We start from the raw sequence: 15,618 nt of genomic DNA on the forward strand, positions 1-15,618 counted from the left end.
AAGATGGAAAATGGCGCCCCGCCCAAAAAAAAAAAAAAAAAAAAAAAAAAAAAACCCACCAAAAGAAGCATGTGCGTGCGGAAAAAAAATGGGCGTGGCCATACACCAGAAGGGGTGTGGCCACGCACCAGAAGGGTGTGTGGCCACTGAAAATGGCACACAGTGCCAGTTACATTGCCCCACAGTGCCAGATACAATGCCCCACAGTGCCGGATACATGCCCCACAGTGCCAGTTACATGCCCCACAGTGCCAGTTACATTGCCCCACAGTGCCAGATACATTGCCCCACAGTGCCAGATAAAATGCCCCACAGTGCCAGTTACATTGCCCCACAGTGGCAGATACATGCCTCACAGTGCCAGATACATGCCCCACAGTGCCAGTTACAATGCCCCACAGTGCCGGATACATGCCCCACAGTGCCGGATACATGCCCCACTGTGCCAGATACATGCCCCACAGTGCCAGTTACATTGCCCCACAGTGCCAGATACATGCCCCACTGTGCCAGATACATGCCCCACTGTGCCAGTTACATGCCCCACTGTGCGCCCCCATCCCGGTCACTCACCGCTTGTGGCTCGCCTCTGATATGTGAGGGGAGGAGAGTGCAGCGCCTCTCCTCTCCTTGCCCTCACCACTCCAGGTCTCCGGCGGCTGTTTGGAAACCAATCAGAGCTCGCGGACCGGCAGCCAATCAGGAGCCGGTCCGCAAGCTCTGATTGGCTAACGCCGCCAGAGACCGGACACAGGCAGCGCTGCTAGTGCTGGCAGCGGCGGTGAGGGAGAGACGCTGCGCTCTCCTCCCCTCACATTTCGGCGTGACGGGGGCGAGTGGGGCATGATGCCCGGGCCGGCGGCGGCGCCCCCCTCTCCTGGGCCTGCCAAGGCGCCCAGGGCTCGTGCCCCACTCGCCCTACCCTAGTTACGCCTCTGTCTAGTGGGAAATAAATTATGCCAGTGGTTCTCAAACTGTGTGCCATGGCTCCCTGGGTGCCTCGGGACACTTGCAGGGGTGCCTCATGTTGGTGGTCCAGGACCAATTCAAATTATTTATGATCATTGTAATAGGCAAAACCAGTGCTGGTGGTGTGAATCATAACACATGTGGACAAACAGAAGCAAATCTTATCCCCACCACACAATTTAACCCAAGAATAACATATAAACCCAATTTACTTTATTGAATAATTCTAATTTAATCTTTACAAATTTTTCAGTAACAAACTTTTGGCATAGAGGTGCCGTGAAAAAAATTCTGATCCTCTAGGTTGCCATGATTCAGAAAAGTTTGAGAACCACTGGATTATGCTATTGCTTCTAATACCCCTTTTCCACCAAAATCCTCCCCAAAAATCCAGGTCCAAACTAGGTAGTTGAAGATGGTTTCAAGTCATGTCATAGCAGCATGACACCGGTATCCGGATTATAGGTCAACAGTTAAAAGGTCGACAGTCAATAGATCGACATGTATATGGTCGACATTGTTAAAAGGTCGACATGACAATGCTTGACACAACATAAGGTCGACATGATTTTTCCCCCCAAACTTTTTCATATTTTACCACCCACGTGGATTACGAATAGTAACCTGTGCTGAGCGTAGCGGTAGCAGAGCGAGGCACCTTGCCCGAAGCACGGCGAGTGAAGCAGTGCACTAATTGGGGTTTCACGTGCTGGAAGGGAAAATGTGACATCAAAAAACATGAAAAACGCATGTCGACCATTTCTTTGTCATCCTTTTGACCTTTTTTACCTTTTGCATGAAAACCATTGGATGTCGACGTTTTAACTAGAGATGAGCGGATTCAGTTTTACTCGGTTCTCAAAACGGCATCTGATTGGCTATCCAAAACACGTGACATCCGTGAGCCAATAATATGCCGTTTTTAGAACCGAGTAAATCCGAGTAAAACCGAATCCGCTCATCTCTAGTTTTAACTGTCAACCTATTATACCATAACCCTTATAATACTGTGCCAGTGAGCCCTCTCTTCCCTATTCTTTTAGCATGATCCGGGTTATTTTTCTCAGGCCCTATCCCACAAACTTGTAGCCGGGTTCCCCTGCAAATAACCTAGGTTATAAATTTGGTGGAAAAGGGGCATTATAGACATCTATCAAACAGATTAGGCTCTAAGCGCATCAGAAATAATGTAATTACCAAAAACATAGGGGTCAATCCAGTTAGCACCCTTTGCGGGCTTGAATCAGCCTCAATTCGCATAAAATTGCTCGCACCTCTATGGGGTGGGCAGCAGTTTTGTGTGAATTTGACCCGCCGTAAAGTGCAGCCCCTGCTGCGATGATGCGCAGCTGCGATGATATCGAAGCCGTTTGGATTGACCCCATAGATGGATTAATTCTAAGTACTACAGTATATTAATTGGATATGGATAGGTCAAAATCTTATGGGGCCTATTCAATTAGACAGGGAAGGTGCTAGAACGGGTCCCTGCGACTTCTACGCTTTAGGTGCAGATGGCAGATTCTGCTCACACCACATGGAGGTAGGAACAGAATCTGCAGTGCCTACCATGACTGGCCTATAAAGCTGCAAACTGTCATCGGCAGCTCGTGTGTAACTGAATCGTCCCCTATGAGATAGACACTAATAAATTGTGCCTACAGAGGAAAATTGTCTTACCTCATACACAAAATAAAAAAAAAGAAATCACTAATTTCAATAGTGCTAATTTGTTTTGTTTTCCTAAATTAAATTAGTGTAAGACTTGGTACAAACCTTAATGGCATGTTGGTGGACCCGCAGTCGCACCAACCAAGGTATGTGTACACATATGCCAATTGAATGCTCAATGTGTTGGTCAGAATCCCCAAATCGGTGGGCATTTGATTTTGCCCACCCAACTGTGACGTCAGCCCCTGCAGCAAGTGCACTGTACACACAGGCAGATGGCCCGATGTATCTACAGATATAACGTCCATCAGCTGTGCTGTAACATCGTTCACAACCAATATAATGGTCAGTTTGTGCCCAGCTTTATGCAAATCAGAGTGGGTTTTCTATTTGCACACTATCTATTTACGCTTAGGTCAGTTTAAAAATGCCAAGGTGAGTCCATTTGGGTGAAATCTGCAGCAGAAAACTTCTTCATTTCCAGAATGATTGATGCATGTAGGCTAGATGATCTTGGTGGTCCCTGCAAAAAAATAATTGCAATTAAGTTAAATCTTTAAATGATGACCCCCACTTCAAACACAAGTATTTTGAAATTAATATCATAAGCCAATAAAACCTGCCTTGATTCTTCTATTTTACTGTTGTACCTACGTCACTGCTCCCTTTTTTCAGGTTTTCATTTTTTGCCAGGAATAACCTTTTGTAGCGCAGGGTATTCTGGAGACAGTGCTTATGGTCGACAGGTTCAGATGGTCGACGTGGCAACGGTTGACATGCATTTTTGTTGTTGTTATTTTTTCACTTTTTTATACTTTACCAACCATGTGAACTATGCTTGGGAATAGTAACCTCTGCCGAGTGCAGCGGTTGCAGAGCAAGACACTTTGCCCGAACCATAGCGAGCGAAAGCTGTGCACTAATTGGGGGTCCATATGCTCAGTTGGCGAAAACACCAACATTTTTTCAAAATGTGTTGACCTTTTACTATGTTGACCTTTGTCCATGTTGACCTTTTCACGTGTTGACCTTTTTTTTTTCTGTGGACCTTTTCCAGTGTCAACTTTTCATAGGTCGACCGTTTGTCCATGTTGACCTTCTCACTATCGACCATATGGTGTCGACCTAATGATTGTAGACCTTCTTATTGTAGATCTATTGATCCGCAACCAATTAGGGGTAGGATAAAAATACTGCTATCTGTTGGGATTCTGGACATCAGGATTTTGTACCCAACCTGAAAAAAAGGTGTAAAATATACTCTATAGCTGGGTACACACTAGGCGATCTTTATTAACGATATGGACAATAACAACATTTCTGAACGATCTCATCCAGTGTGAACGCACTATTTTGTCAACGATGTGTGCTCCCGCGGGTTGATGATGAAGTCTTTCGTCTGTCCACGCAGGTCAATTTTGACTGTTTTGTCAGAAACTGCATATCTGGGGTGGTGACAGGATGACGTAACTAAACGATATCATTAGCGATATCATTTAGTGTGTATGCACTAATTTGTTTGCCCAGGAGTTCAAGGGCAAACACTGACAATATCGCTCATGGAGTATATCGTCTAGTGTGTACCCAGCTTATGAGTTCTATGCAACTATATATTACACAGTACTTACCTGTAAGCTACATAATTTTTCAAAGATTTTTTTAGATGAAGAGCAGTTCAGGAGCAGCAATACTGTAGGTAGCCGCAGGCTGTCTATTACACATCATGCCACTATCAGGGATGGTCTAATGCCTTTAGACTGTCAAATTGGCCCAGACACACACACCTTCCTCATCACAATTCACTGGTATGCACATACACAATGGAGCCCATTAAAACTTGGCTGCATTTGTATGCCAAAAAAAAAGTGTAACTTTGCACCTCAGCCTAGGGATGGACATCAGAACGCGATGGGTTGAAACCAACAATGTTTTTTATTTAGTGTTTTTACCATTCAGTGTTTGCTGCCATCGAACGGTAAACATTTGATGGTTTTCCAATGTTTACTCTGGGTCCCTCCCCCGACCCATGTCCGGGCGGCCATGCTGCAGAGGTTTTGCGAAAGCACAAATCACATTAATTTTTTTTTCTATCGAATTCTTTGGATGTGATGGTTAATTACCATTGCATCGAAAGATTCGATGGTGGAAGCCCAGCCATTATTTGATGGTGGGCTTCCGATGTCCGTCCCTACTTAAGCCACTATCTGGCCAGAAATGCCCACGTGGGCCTATGCTACCTGCCCCTCCACTCCCCATGTGAGCCTTTGCAACCCCCCTTCCTCCTCTCCCCATCATGTGATCCTCTGCTCTCCTGTCACTTTCTCACACTTTGCCACCTTATAATCCCATCTTTTTCTCCATACCATTTTGTTATTCAACCTACACAAGACTATGTCATATGACTTATAATGTGATATAAAACATTTTTTTTACAGAGCATTTTTTTTACAGAGCAAATTTTATATTACACCTACTGTATGACAGCACACGGCTAGTGTCCTATTGCAACATGTACCGGTAGATATACATTTGGAAAGTGCATTTAGTTTCTCTTAAGCGTGATGTTGTTTTGGTCTCCGGGAACATGGCGGCCGCAGAGGACAAAATGAAATCATATCTATAGGAAGCGCTGATGCTGCTAGGTGACATCAGCATGCTCTAGGAGGACTAGGTCTCTGAGCCAATGACAGGAGCAGGAGACGCTGGCTAGTAGTTTGAAACTTTGAATCGCGGCTTAGGTGCTGTCGCTGTGTGCACAGGAGCCGGGGAGAGAGTATGATCGGGAGAAGGAGCCGCCGTGTGCGCCGTCAGGTAGTGTGGCCACTGCCCCCTGTACGTGCGCTGTCACCATAAACAGCTATTGGCTCATCACCAGTGCCAAGACGGTTAGGTCTAAATCAAGGACCTGTTACGTGACAGGGCAGGAGAGGGGGAGGAGCAAGGTAGAACGAAGGGACCCAAACGGAACCTCGTGGGCTCGCTACGCTCGCTAAGGGCAACCAGTGGTGGTATAGATCGTGAAACTGCAAGCCCCCGGCCTTACTCCTTTCCCAGGGCGTGAAAGGACCTTTAGCCCACTAGGGTTTAGCAACTACCGTACAAAGACGTGTGTGTATACTGCTGCGTGAGTAGTGTTCGTTTAACAACACGCCGTTAATAAGCTACATGAGGCAAGGCAGCATTACCATGTAACACCACAGTGATCGGGGCTACAAAACACATATGTCAGAGGAGTCGAGTGCGTATTGATCGCTATTAGATTTGGGTGGGTGGGAAATAGCTGTCTCACAGAGTGATTAAAACCCATTAAAGAGGTACTGTTTAATATTATCCATGCGCCCAAATGTATTGCAGATGGAAGTGAGATGCTCAGCTGAGAACTATTCCAGTACCGATTTTTGTGAATTAAACACAATTATGTAACTTCTGTAATAATTAATCAGCAGAGGACAATTTAAATACTCATAAACTAACGTTAGTTATACCCCTTTTACACAGCAGCTATAACCCTGTAAACTGCCGGTTTTTAAGCCTTCCAAAACGTGTCTAGCTGCGGTCTGAAAGCGCCACATTGAATTTACCGGTTACAGAATACCGGTACAGGTTGAGTCTCCCTTATCCAAAATGCTTGGGACCAGAGGTATTTTGGATATGGGATTTTCTCTATCGTCCTAGTGGATGCTGGGGTTCCTGAAAGGACCATGGGGAATAGCGGCTCCGCAGGAGACAGGGCACAAAAGTAAAGCTTTCCGATCAGGTGGTGTGCACTGGCTCCTCCCCCTATGACCCTCCTCCAAGCCAGTTAGATTTTTGTGCCCGGCCGAGAAGGGTGCAATCTAGGTGGCTCTCCTAAAGAGCTGCTTAGAGAAAGTTTAGCTTAGGTTTTTTATTTTACAGTGAGTCCTGCTGGCAACAGGATCACTGCAACGAGGGACTTAGGGGAGAAGAAGTGAACTCACCTGCGTGCAGGATGGATTGGCTTCTTGGCTACTGGACATCAGCTCCAGAGGGACGATCACAGGTACAGCCTGGATGGTCACCGGAGCCTCGCCGCCGGCCCCCTTGCAGATGCTGAAACATGAAGAGGTCCAGAATCGGCGGCAGAAGACTCCTCAGTCTTCTAAAGGTAGCGCACAGCACTGCAGCTGTGCGCCATTTTCCTCTCAGCACACTTCACACGGCAGTCACTGAGGGTGCAGGGCGCTGGGAGGGGAGCGCCCTGGGAGGCAAATGAAAACCTATTTGGCTAAAAAATACCTCACATATAGCCTCCGGGGCTATATGGAGATATTTAACCCCTGCCTGAATACACTAAAGAGCGGGAGACGAGCCCGCCGGAAAAGGGGCGGGGCCTATCTCCTCAGCACACAGCGCCATTTTCCTTACACAGCTCCGCTGGTCAGGACGGCTCCCAGATCTCTCCCCTGCACTGCACTACAGAAACAGGGTAAAACAAGAGAGGGGGGGCAAAATAGTGGCAAAAAATTATATTATAAAAGCAGCTATACAGGGAGCACTTATTATAAGGCTATCCCTGTCATATATAGCGCTTTTGGTGTGTGCTGGCAAACTCTCCCTCTGTCTCCCCAAAGGGCTAGTGGGGTCCTGTCTTCGTTAAGAGCATTCCCTGTGTGTCTGCTGTGTGTCGGTACGTGTGTGTCGACATGTATGAGGACGATATTGGTGTGGAGGCGGAGCAATTGCCTGTAATGGTGATGTCACTCTCTAGGGAGTCGACACCGGAATGGATGGCTTATTTAGGAAATTACGTGATAATGTCAACACGCTGCGAGGTCGGTTGACGGCATGAGACGGCCGACAAACAATTAGTACCGGTCCAGACGTCTCAAAACACCGTCAGGGGTTTTTAAAACGCCCGTTTACTTTAGTCGGTCGACACAGACACAGACAGGGACACTGAATCCAGTGTCGACGGTGAATAAACAAACGTATTCCTTATTAGGGCCACACGTTAAAGGCAATGAAGGAGGTGTTACATATTTCTGATACTACAAGTACCACAAAAGAGGGTATTATGTGGGATGTGAAAAAACTACCGTAGTTTTTCCTGAATCAGATAAATTAAATAAAGTGTGTGATGATGCGTGGGTTCCCCCCGATAGAAAATTATGGGCGGTATACCCTTTCCAGCCAGAAGTTAGGGCGCGTTGGGAAACACCCCTTAGGGTGGATAAGGCGCTCACACGCTTATCAAAACAAGTGGCGGTACCGTCTATAGATAGGGCCGTCCTCAAGGACCAGCTGACAGGAGGCTGGAAAATATCATAAAAAGTATATACACACATACTGGTGTTATACTGCGACCAGCGATCGCCTCAGCCTGGATGTGCAGAGCTGGGTGGCTTGGTCGGATTCCCTGACTAAAAATATTGATACCCTTGACAGGGACAGTATTTTATTGACTATAGAGCATTTAAAGGATGCATTTCTATATATGCGAGATGCACAGAGGGATATTTGCACTCTGGCATCAAGAGTAAATGCGATGTCCATATCTGCCAGAAGATGTTATGGACACGACAGTGGTCAGGTGATGCAGATTCCAAACGGCACAAAGGTGTATTGCCGTATAAAGGAAGAGGAGTTATTTGGGGTCGGTCCATCGGACCTGGTGGCCACGGCACCAGGTCCTGCTGGAAAATCCGCCGTTGCTGGAACTGCTGGAAAATCCGCCGTTTTTACCCTAAGTCACATCTCTGCAGAAAAAGACACCGTCTTTTCAGCCTCAGTCCTTTCGTCCCTATAAGATCATATCTGCCCAGGGATAGAGGAAAGGGAAGAAGACTGCAGCAGGCAGCCCATTCCCAGGAACAGAAGCGTTCCACCGCTTCTGACAAGTTCTCAGCATGGCGCTGAGACCGTACAGGACCCCTGGATCCTACAAGTAGTATCCCAGGGGTACAGATTGGAATGTCGAGACGTTTCCCCTTCGCAGGCTCCTGAAGTCTGCTTTACCAAGGTCTCCCTCCGACAAGGAGGCAGTATGGGAAAAAATTCACAAGCTGTATTCCAGCAGGTGATAATTAAATTACCCCTCCTACTACAAGAAAAGGGGTATTATTCCACACTATATTGTGGTACTGAAGCCAGAAGGCTAGGTGAGACTTATTCTAAAAATTTTTTTTTGAACACTTACAAAGGTTCAAATCAAGATGGAGTCACTCAGAGCAGTGATAACGAACCAGGAAGAAGGGGACTATATAGTGTCCCGGGACATCAGGGATGCTTACCTCTATGTCCCAAATTTGCCCTTCTCACTAAGGGTACCTCAGGTTCGTGGTGCAGAACTGTCACTATCAGTTTCAGACGCTGCCGTTTGGATTGTCCACGGCACCCCGGGTCTTTACCAAGGTAATGGCCGAAATAATGATTCTTCTTCGAAGAAAAGGCGTCTTAATTATCCCTTACTTGGACGATCTCCTGATAAGGGCATAGTCCAGGGAACAGTTGGAGGTCGGAGTAGCACTATCTCGGATACTGCTACAACAGCACGGGTGGATTCTAAATATTCCAAAATCGCAGCTGATCCCGACGACACGTCTGCTGTGCCTAGGGATGATTCTGGACACAGTCCAGAAAAAGGTGTTTCTCCCGGAAGAGAAAGCCAGGGAGTTATCCGAGCTAGTCAGGAACCTCCTAAAAACAGTGCATCATTGCACAAGGATCCTGGTAAAAATGGTGGCTTCCTACGAAGCAATTCCATTCGGCAGATTTCACGCAAGAATTTTTCAGTGGGATCTGCTGGACAAATGGTCCGGATCGCATCTTCAGATGCATCAGCGGATAACCCTATATCCAAGGACAAGGGTGTCTCTCCTGTGGTGGTTATAGAGTGCTCATCTTCTAGAGGGCCGCAGATTCGGCATTCAGGATTGGATGCTGGTGACCACGGAGCCCAGCCCGAGAGGCTGGGGAGCAGTCACACAAGGAAAAAATTTCCAGGGAGTGTGATCAAGTCTGGAGACTTTTCTCCACATAAATATACTGGAGCTAAGGGTAAATTTATAATGCTCTAAGCTTTGCAAGACCTCTGCTTCAAGGTCAGCCGGTATTGATCCAGTGGGAAAAACATCACGGCAGTCGCCCACGTAAACAGACAGGGCGACACAAGAAGCAGGAGGGCAATGGCAAAAACTGCAAGGACTTTTCGCTGGGCGGAAAATCATGTGATAGCACTGTCAGCAGTGTTTCATCCCGGGAATGGAAACTGGGAAGCAGACTTCCTCAGCAGGCACGACCTCCACCCGGGAGAGTGGAAACTTCATCGGGAAGTTTTTTCCACATGATTGTAAACCGTTGGGAAATACCAAAGGTGGACATGATGGCGTCCCGTCTGAACAAAAAACGGGACAGGTATTGCGCCAGGTCAAGAGACCATCAGGCAATAGCTGTGGACGTTCTGGTAACACCGTGGGTGTACCAGTCGGTGTATGTGTTCCCTCCTCTGCTTCTCATACCTAAGGTGCTGAGAATTATAAGACGTAGAGGAGTAAGAACTATACTCATGGCTCCGGATTGGCCAAGAAGGACTTGGTACCCGGAACTTCAAGAGATGCTTACAGAGGTCTTATGGCCTCTGCCGCTAAGAAGGGACTTGCTTCAGCAAGTACCATGTCTGTTCCAAGACTTACCGCAGCTGCGTTTGTCGGCATGGCGGTGGAAAGCCGGATCCTAAGGGAAAAAGGCATTCCGGAAGAGGTCATTCCTACCCTGGTCAAAGCCAGAAAGGAGGTGACCGCACAACATTATCACCACATGTGGCGAAAATATGTTGCGTGGTGTGAGGCCAGGAAGGCCCCACAAAGAAATTTCAACTCGGTCGTTTCCTGCATTTCCTGCAAACAGGAGTGTCTATGGGCCTCAAATTGGGGTCCATTAAGGTTCAAATTTCGGCCCTGTCGATTTTCTTCCAGAAAGAATTGGCTTCAGTTCCTGAAGTCCAGAAGTTTGTCAAGGGAGTATTGCATATACAACCCCCTTTTGTGCCTCCAGTGGCACTGTGGGATCTCAACGTAGTTCTGGGATTCCTCAAATCACATTGGTTTAAAACCAGTCAAATCTGTGGATTTGAAGCATCTCACATGAAAAGTGACCATGCTCTTGGCCCTGGCCTGGACCAGGCGAGTGTCAAATTGGTGGTTTTTTTCTCAAAAAAGCCCATATCTGTTTGTCCATTCGGACAGGGCAGAGCTGCGGACTCGTCCCCAGTTCTCTCCCTAAGGTGGTGTCAGTGTTTCACCTGAACCAGCTTATTGTGGTGCCTTGCACCTACTAGGGACTTGGAGGACTCCAAGTTGCTAGATGTTGTCAGGGCCCTGAAAATATGTTCCAGGACGGCTGGAGTCAGGAAAACTGACTTGCTGTTATCCTGTATGCACCCAACAAACTGGGTGCTCTTGCTTCTAAGCAGACTATTGCTAGTTGGATGTGTAATACAATTCAGCTTGCACATTCTGTGGCAGGCCTGCCACAGCCAAAATATGTAAATGCCCATTCCACAAGGAAGGTGGGCTCATCTTGGGCGGCTGCCCGAGGGGTCTCGGCTTTACAACTTTGCCGAGCAGCTACTTGGTCAGGGGCAAACACGTTTGCTAAATTCTACAAATTTGATACCCTGGCTAAGGAGGACCTGGAGTTCTCTCATTCGGTGCTGCAGAGTCATCCGCACTCTCCCGCCCGTTTGGGAGCTTTGGTATAATCCCCATGGTCCTTTCAGGAACCCCAGCATCCACTAGGACGATAGAGAAAATAAGAATTTACTTACCGATAATTCTATTTCTCGGAGTCCGTAGTGGATGCTGGGCGCCCATCCCAAGTGCGGATTATCTGCAATACTTGTACATAGTTACAAAAATCGGGTTATTATTGTTGTGAGCCATCTTTTCAGAGGCTCCGCTGTTATCATACTGTTAACTGGGTTTAGATCACAAGTTGTACGGTGTGATTGGTGTGGCTGGTATGAGTCTTACCCGGGATTCAAAATTCCTCCCTTATTGTGTACGCTCGTCCGGGCACAGTACCTAACTGGCTTGGAGGAGGGTCATAGGGGGAGGAGCCAGTGCACACCACCTGATCGGAAAGCTTTACTTTTGTGCCCTGTCTCCTGCGGAGCTGCTATTCCCCATGGTCCTTTCAGGAACCCCAGCATCCACTACGGACTCCGAGAAATAGAATTATCGGTAAGTAAATTCTTATTTTTCCGTATTTTGGAATAATTGCATACCATAATGAGATATCATGGTGATGGGACCTAAATCTAAGCACAGAATGCATTTATGTTACATATACACCTTATACACACAGTCTGAAGGTAATTTTAGCTAATATTTTTTATAACTTTGTGCATTAAACAAAGTGTGTCTACATTCACACAATTCATTTATGTTTCATATACACCTTATACACACAGCCTGAAGGTCATTTAATACAATATTTTTAATAACTTTGTGTATTAAACAAAGTTTGTGTACATTGAGCCATCAAAAAACAAAGGTTTCACTATCACTCACTCAAAAAAGTCCGTATTTCGGAATATTTGGATATGGGATACTCAACCTGTATTTTAAAATGTGAAAAGCAGGGTACTACACGTTTCAGACCGGTTTCATTGTGCAATGTGAAAGGCTCAGAAACGGTATTTCCAAACCACAGAAGGTGATAGGCTGTCTTCATGCGTGATGTCACCAGGCAGAAGCAGGAAATAAACTGGAGGAAACACATGAGTGAAGAAGTGTTTTATTATACAGAATACAGTTTAAAATGGCAAATTGGAGTGATGAGGAGGTTAGGGAGCTGCTTAGGATCAGAGGGGAGGAAGAAATATGTAGACAAATCACTGGGACAGTGAAGGATGCAGTAATCTTCAAAAACATGGTAAAGATGCTTGAAGCTGCTGGGTTCCATCGTACGACTAGCCAAATTATTAATAATTATTAATTATTATGTGTGGAAGAGAAAAGTCCAGCCCTGGGCAGCAATAAGAATACCTTTCTTTGGCATAAAAAAGACACATAATACAGTCTGTGACTGTATATGTGTAAAACCCCCGCCATTTTTTAGTCAGAAACAGCGGGACAGAAGCCCGCCGCTGAAGGGGCGGGGCCTTCTTCCTCAGCACACCAGCGCCATTTCTCTTCACAGCTCCGCTGGAAGGACGCTCCCCAGGCTCTCCCCTGCAGTCTCCTGGCACTAAGAGGGTAAAAAGAGAGGGGGGGGCACATAAATTTAGGCAAAAGGTGTATTGATACAGCAGCTATTGGGAAAAATTAACTTCTGGTAGTGTGTATCCCTGTGTATATAGCGCTGTGGTGTGTGCTGGCATACTCTTTCTCTGTCTCCCCATAGACCTTGTGGGGTCCTGTCCTCAGTCAGAGCATTCCCTGTGTGTGTGCTGTGTGTCGGTACGGCTGTGTCGACATGTTTGATGAGGAGGGCTACGTGGAGGCGGAGCAAGTGCAGATAAATGTGGTGTCGCCCCCGTCGGTGCCGACACCTGATTGGATGGATATGTGGAAGGTCTTAAATGACAATGTAAACTCATTACAAAAGAGATTTGATTATGTTGCTGCCGGGGGACAGCCGGGCTCTCAACCCGGGCCTGCCCAGGCGCCTCAGAGGCCGTCAGCATCTCAAAAACGCCCACTATCTCAGTTGGTTGACACAGATGTCGACACGGAGTCCGACTCCAGCGTCGACGAGGATGAGGCACTATTACAGCCCAAAATGACTAAGGCCATCCGATACATGATTATTGCAATGAAAAATGTATTACACATTTCAGAGGCTGACCCTGTCCCTGACAAGAGGGTAAATATGTTTGGGGAGAAAAAGCAGCCAGTGACTTTTCCCCCGTCACATGAATTAAATGAGTTATGTGAAGAAGCGTGGTCTTCCCCTGATAAGAAAGTGATGATTCCCAAGAGAATACTAATGGCGTACCCTTTCCCGCCAACAGATAGGTTACGCTGGGAATCCTCCCCTAGGGTTGACAAGGCCCTGACGCGCTTATCTAAAAGAGTGGCCCTGCCGTCTCAGGATACGGCCGCCCTAAAGGAACCTGCGGATAGGAAGCAGGAAGGTATCTTGAAGTCTGTGTATACACACTCTGGTACTCTACTGAGACCGGCTATTGCTTCAGCTTGGATGTGCAGTGCTGTTGCAGCATGGACAGATACTCTGTCAGAGGGGTTGGATACCCTGGACAGGGATACCGTATTGCTAACACTTAGCCATATTAAAGACGTCGTCTTATATATGCGGGATGCCCAGAGGGACATTTGCCTGCTGGGCTCTCGAATAAATGCAATGTCCATTTCTGCCAGGAGGGTCTTATGGACTCGGCAATGGACAGGGGATGCCGACTCTAAAAAACACATGGAGGTTTTGCCTTATAAGGGTGAGGAATTGTTTGGGGACGGTCTCTCGGACCTCGTATCCACAGCGACAGCTGGAAAGTCGACTTTCTTGCCACAGGTTTCCTCACAGCCTAAGAAAGCACCGTATTACCAAATGCAGTCCTTTCGTTCTCAAAAAAGCAAGAGAGTCAGAGGTGCATCCTTTCTTGCCAGAGGCAGGGGTAGAGGAAAGAAGCTGCACCATGCAGCCAGTTCTCAGGAACAAAAGTCCTCCCCTGCTTCCACTAAGTCCACCGCATGACGCTGGGGCTCCACAGACGGAGCCAGGAGCGGTGGGGACGCGTCTCCGAAATTTCTGCAACCAGTGGGTTCGCTCACAAGTGGATCCTTGGGCTATACAAATTGTATCTCAGGGATACAAGCTGGAATTCGAAGTGACGCCCCCTCACCGTTACCTAAAATCCGCCTTGCCAGCTTCTCCCACGGGGAGGGAGATAGACCTGACGGCTATTCACAAGCTGTACCTCCAGCAAGTGATAATAATGGTACCCCCCCTTCAGCAGGGAAGGGGTTACTATTCCACATTGTTTGTGGTACCGAAACCGGACGGTTCGGTAAGACCCATTCTAAATTTAAAATCCTTGAACATTTACATGAAAAAGTTCAGGTTCAAAATGGAATCGCTCAGAGCGGTCATTGCCAGCCTGGAAGAGGAGGATTTTATGGTATCTCTGGACATCAAGGATGCGTACTTGCATGTCCCCATTTATCCGCCTCACCAGGAGTACCTCAGGTTTGTGGTACAGGACTGTCATTACCAATTCCAGACGTTGCCGTTTGGTCTATCCACGGCACCGAGAGTCTTTAACACAGTAATGGCGGAGATGATGGTACTTCTCCGGAAGCAAGGAGTTAGTTATCCCGTACTTGGACGATCTCCTCATAAAGGCGAGGTCCAGAGAGCAGTTGTTGGTCAGCGTAGCGCGCACTCAGGAAGTGTTGCTACGGCACGGCTGGATTCTGAATATTCCAAAGTCGCAGCTGATTCCTACCACGCGTCTGCCTTTCCTGGGCATGATTCTGGACACAGAACAGAAGAAGGTATTTCTCCCGGAGGAGAAGGCTCAGGAGTTAGTGACCATGGTCAGGGATCTCCTGAAACCAAAACAGGTGTCGGTGCATCACTGCACGCGAGTCCTGGGAAAGATGGTAGCGTCATACGAAGCCATTCCTTTCGGCAGGTTCCATGCCAGGATCTTTCAGTGGGATCTGTTGGACAAGTGGTCCGGATCGCATCTTCAGATGCATAGGCTGATCGCCCTGTCCCCGAGGGCCAGGGTGTCTCTTCTGTGGTGGCTGCAGAGTGCTCATCTTCTCGAGGGCCGCAGGTTCGGCATACAGGACTGGGTCCTGGTGACCACGGATGCAAGCCTCCGCGGATGGGGGGCAGTCACTCAGGGAAGAAACTTCCAGGGGCTGTGGTCAAGTCAGGAGACTCGTCTGCACATAAACATACTGGAATTAAGGGCCATATACAACGCCCTGAGTCAAGCGGAGCCCCTGCTTCGAGACCAACCAGTGCTGATTAAGTCAGACAACATCA

The 15,618-nt window shown here is 47.5% G+C and overlaps 1 protein-coding gene across 4 annotated transcripts in view; it reads left to right on the forward strand.

Moving 5' to 3' along the window:
- The first annotated feature begins 5,274 nt into the window (after positions 1–5,274).
- The window catches only part of LOC135037868 (uncharacterized), a 444,500-nt gene continuing 434,156 nt past the window's right edge, over positions 5,275–15,618 (forward strand). The window contains exon 1 of one of the 4 annotated variants that reach the window (XM_063954589.1): positions 5,275–5,472. In XM_063954589.1, coding sequence (XP_063810659.1) covers positions 5,416–5,472 — 57 coding nt within the window. In that variant the 5' untranslated portion in view covers positions 5,275–5,415. Of the gene's footprint in view, positions 5,473–5,588; positions 5,765–15,618 lie in introns of those variants that run through there. The other 3 variants (XM_063954587.1, XM_063954588.1, XM_063954590.1) reach the window with 3 other exon arrangements.

Source organism: Pseudophryne corroboree, chromosome 2 (genome assembly GCF_028390025.1).
Source record: "Pseudophryne corroboree isolate aPseCor3 chromosome 2, aPseCor3.hap2, whole genome shotgun sequence".
Classification (NCBI taxonomy): Eukaryota; Metazoa; Chordata; class Amphibia; order Anura; family Myobatrachidae; genus Pseudophryne; species Pseudophryne corroboree.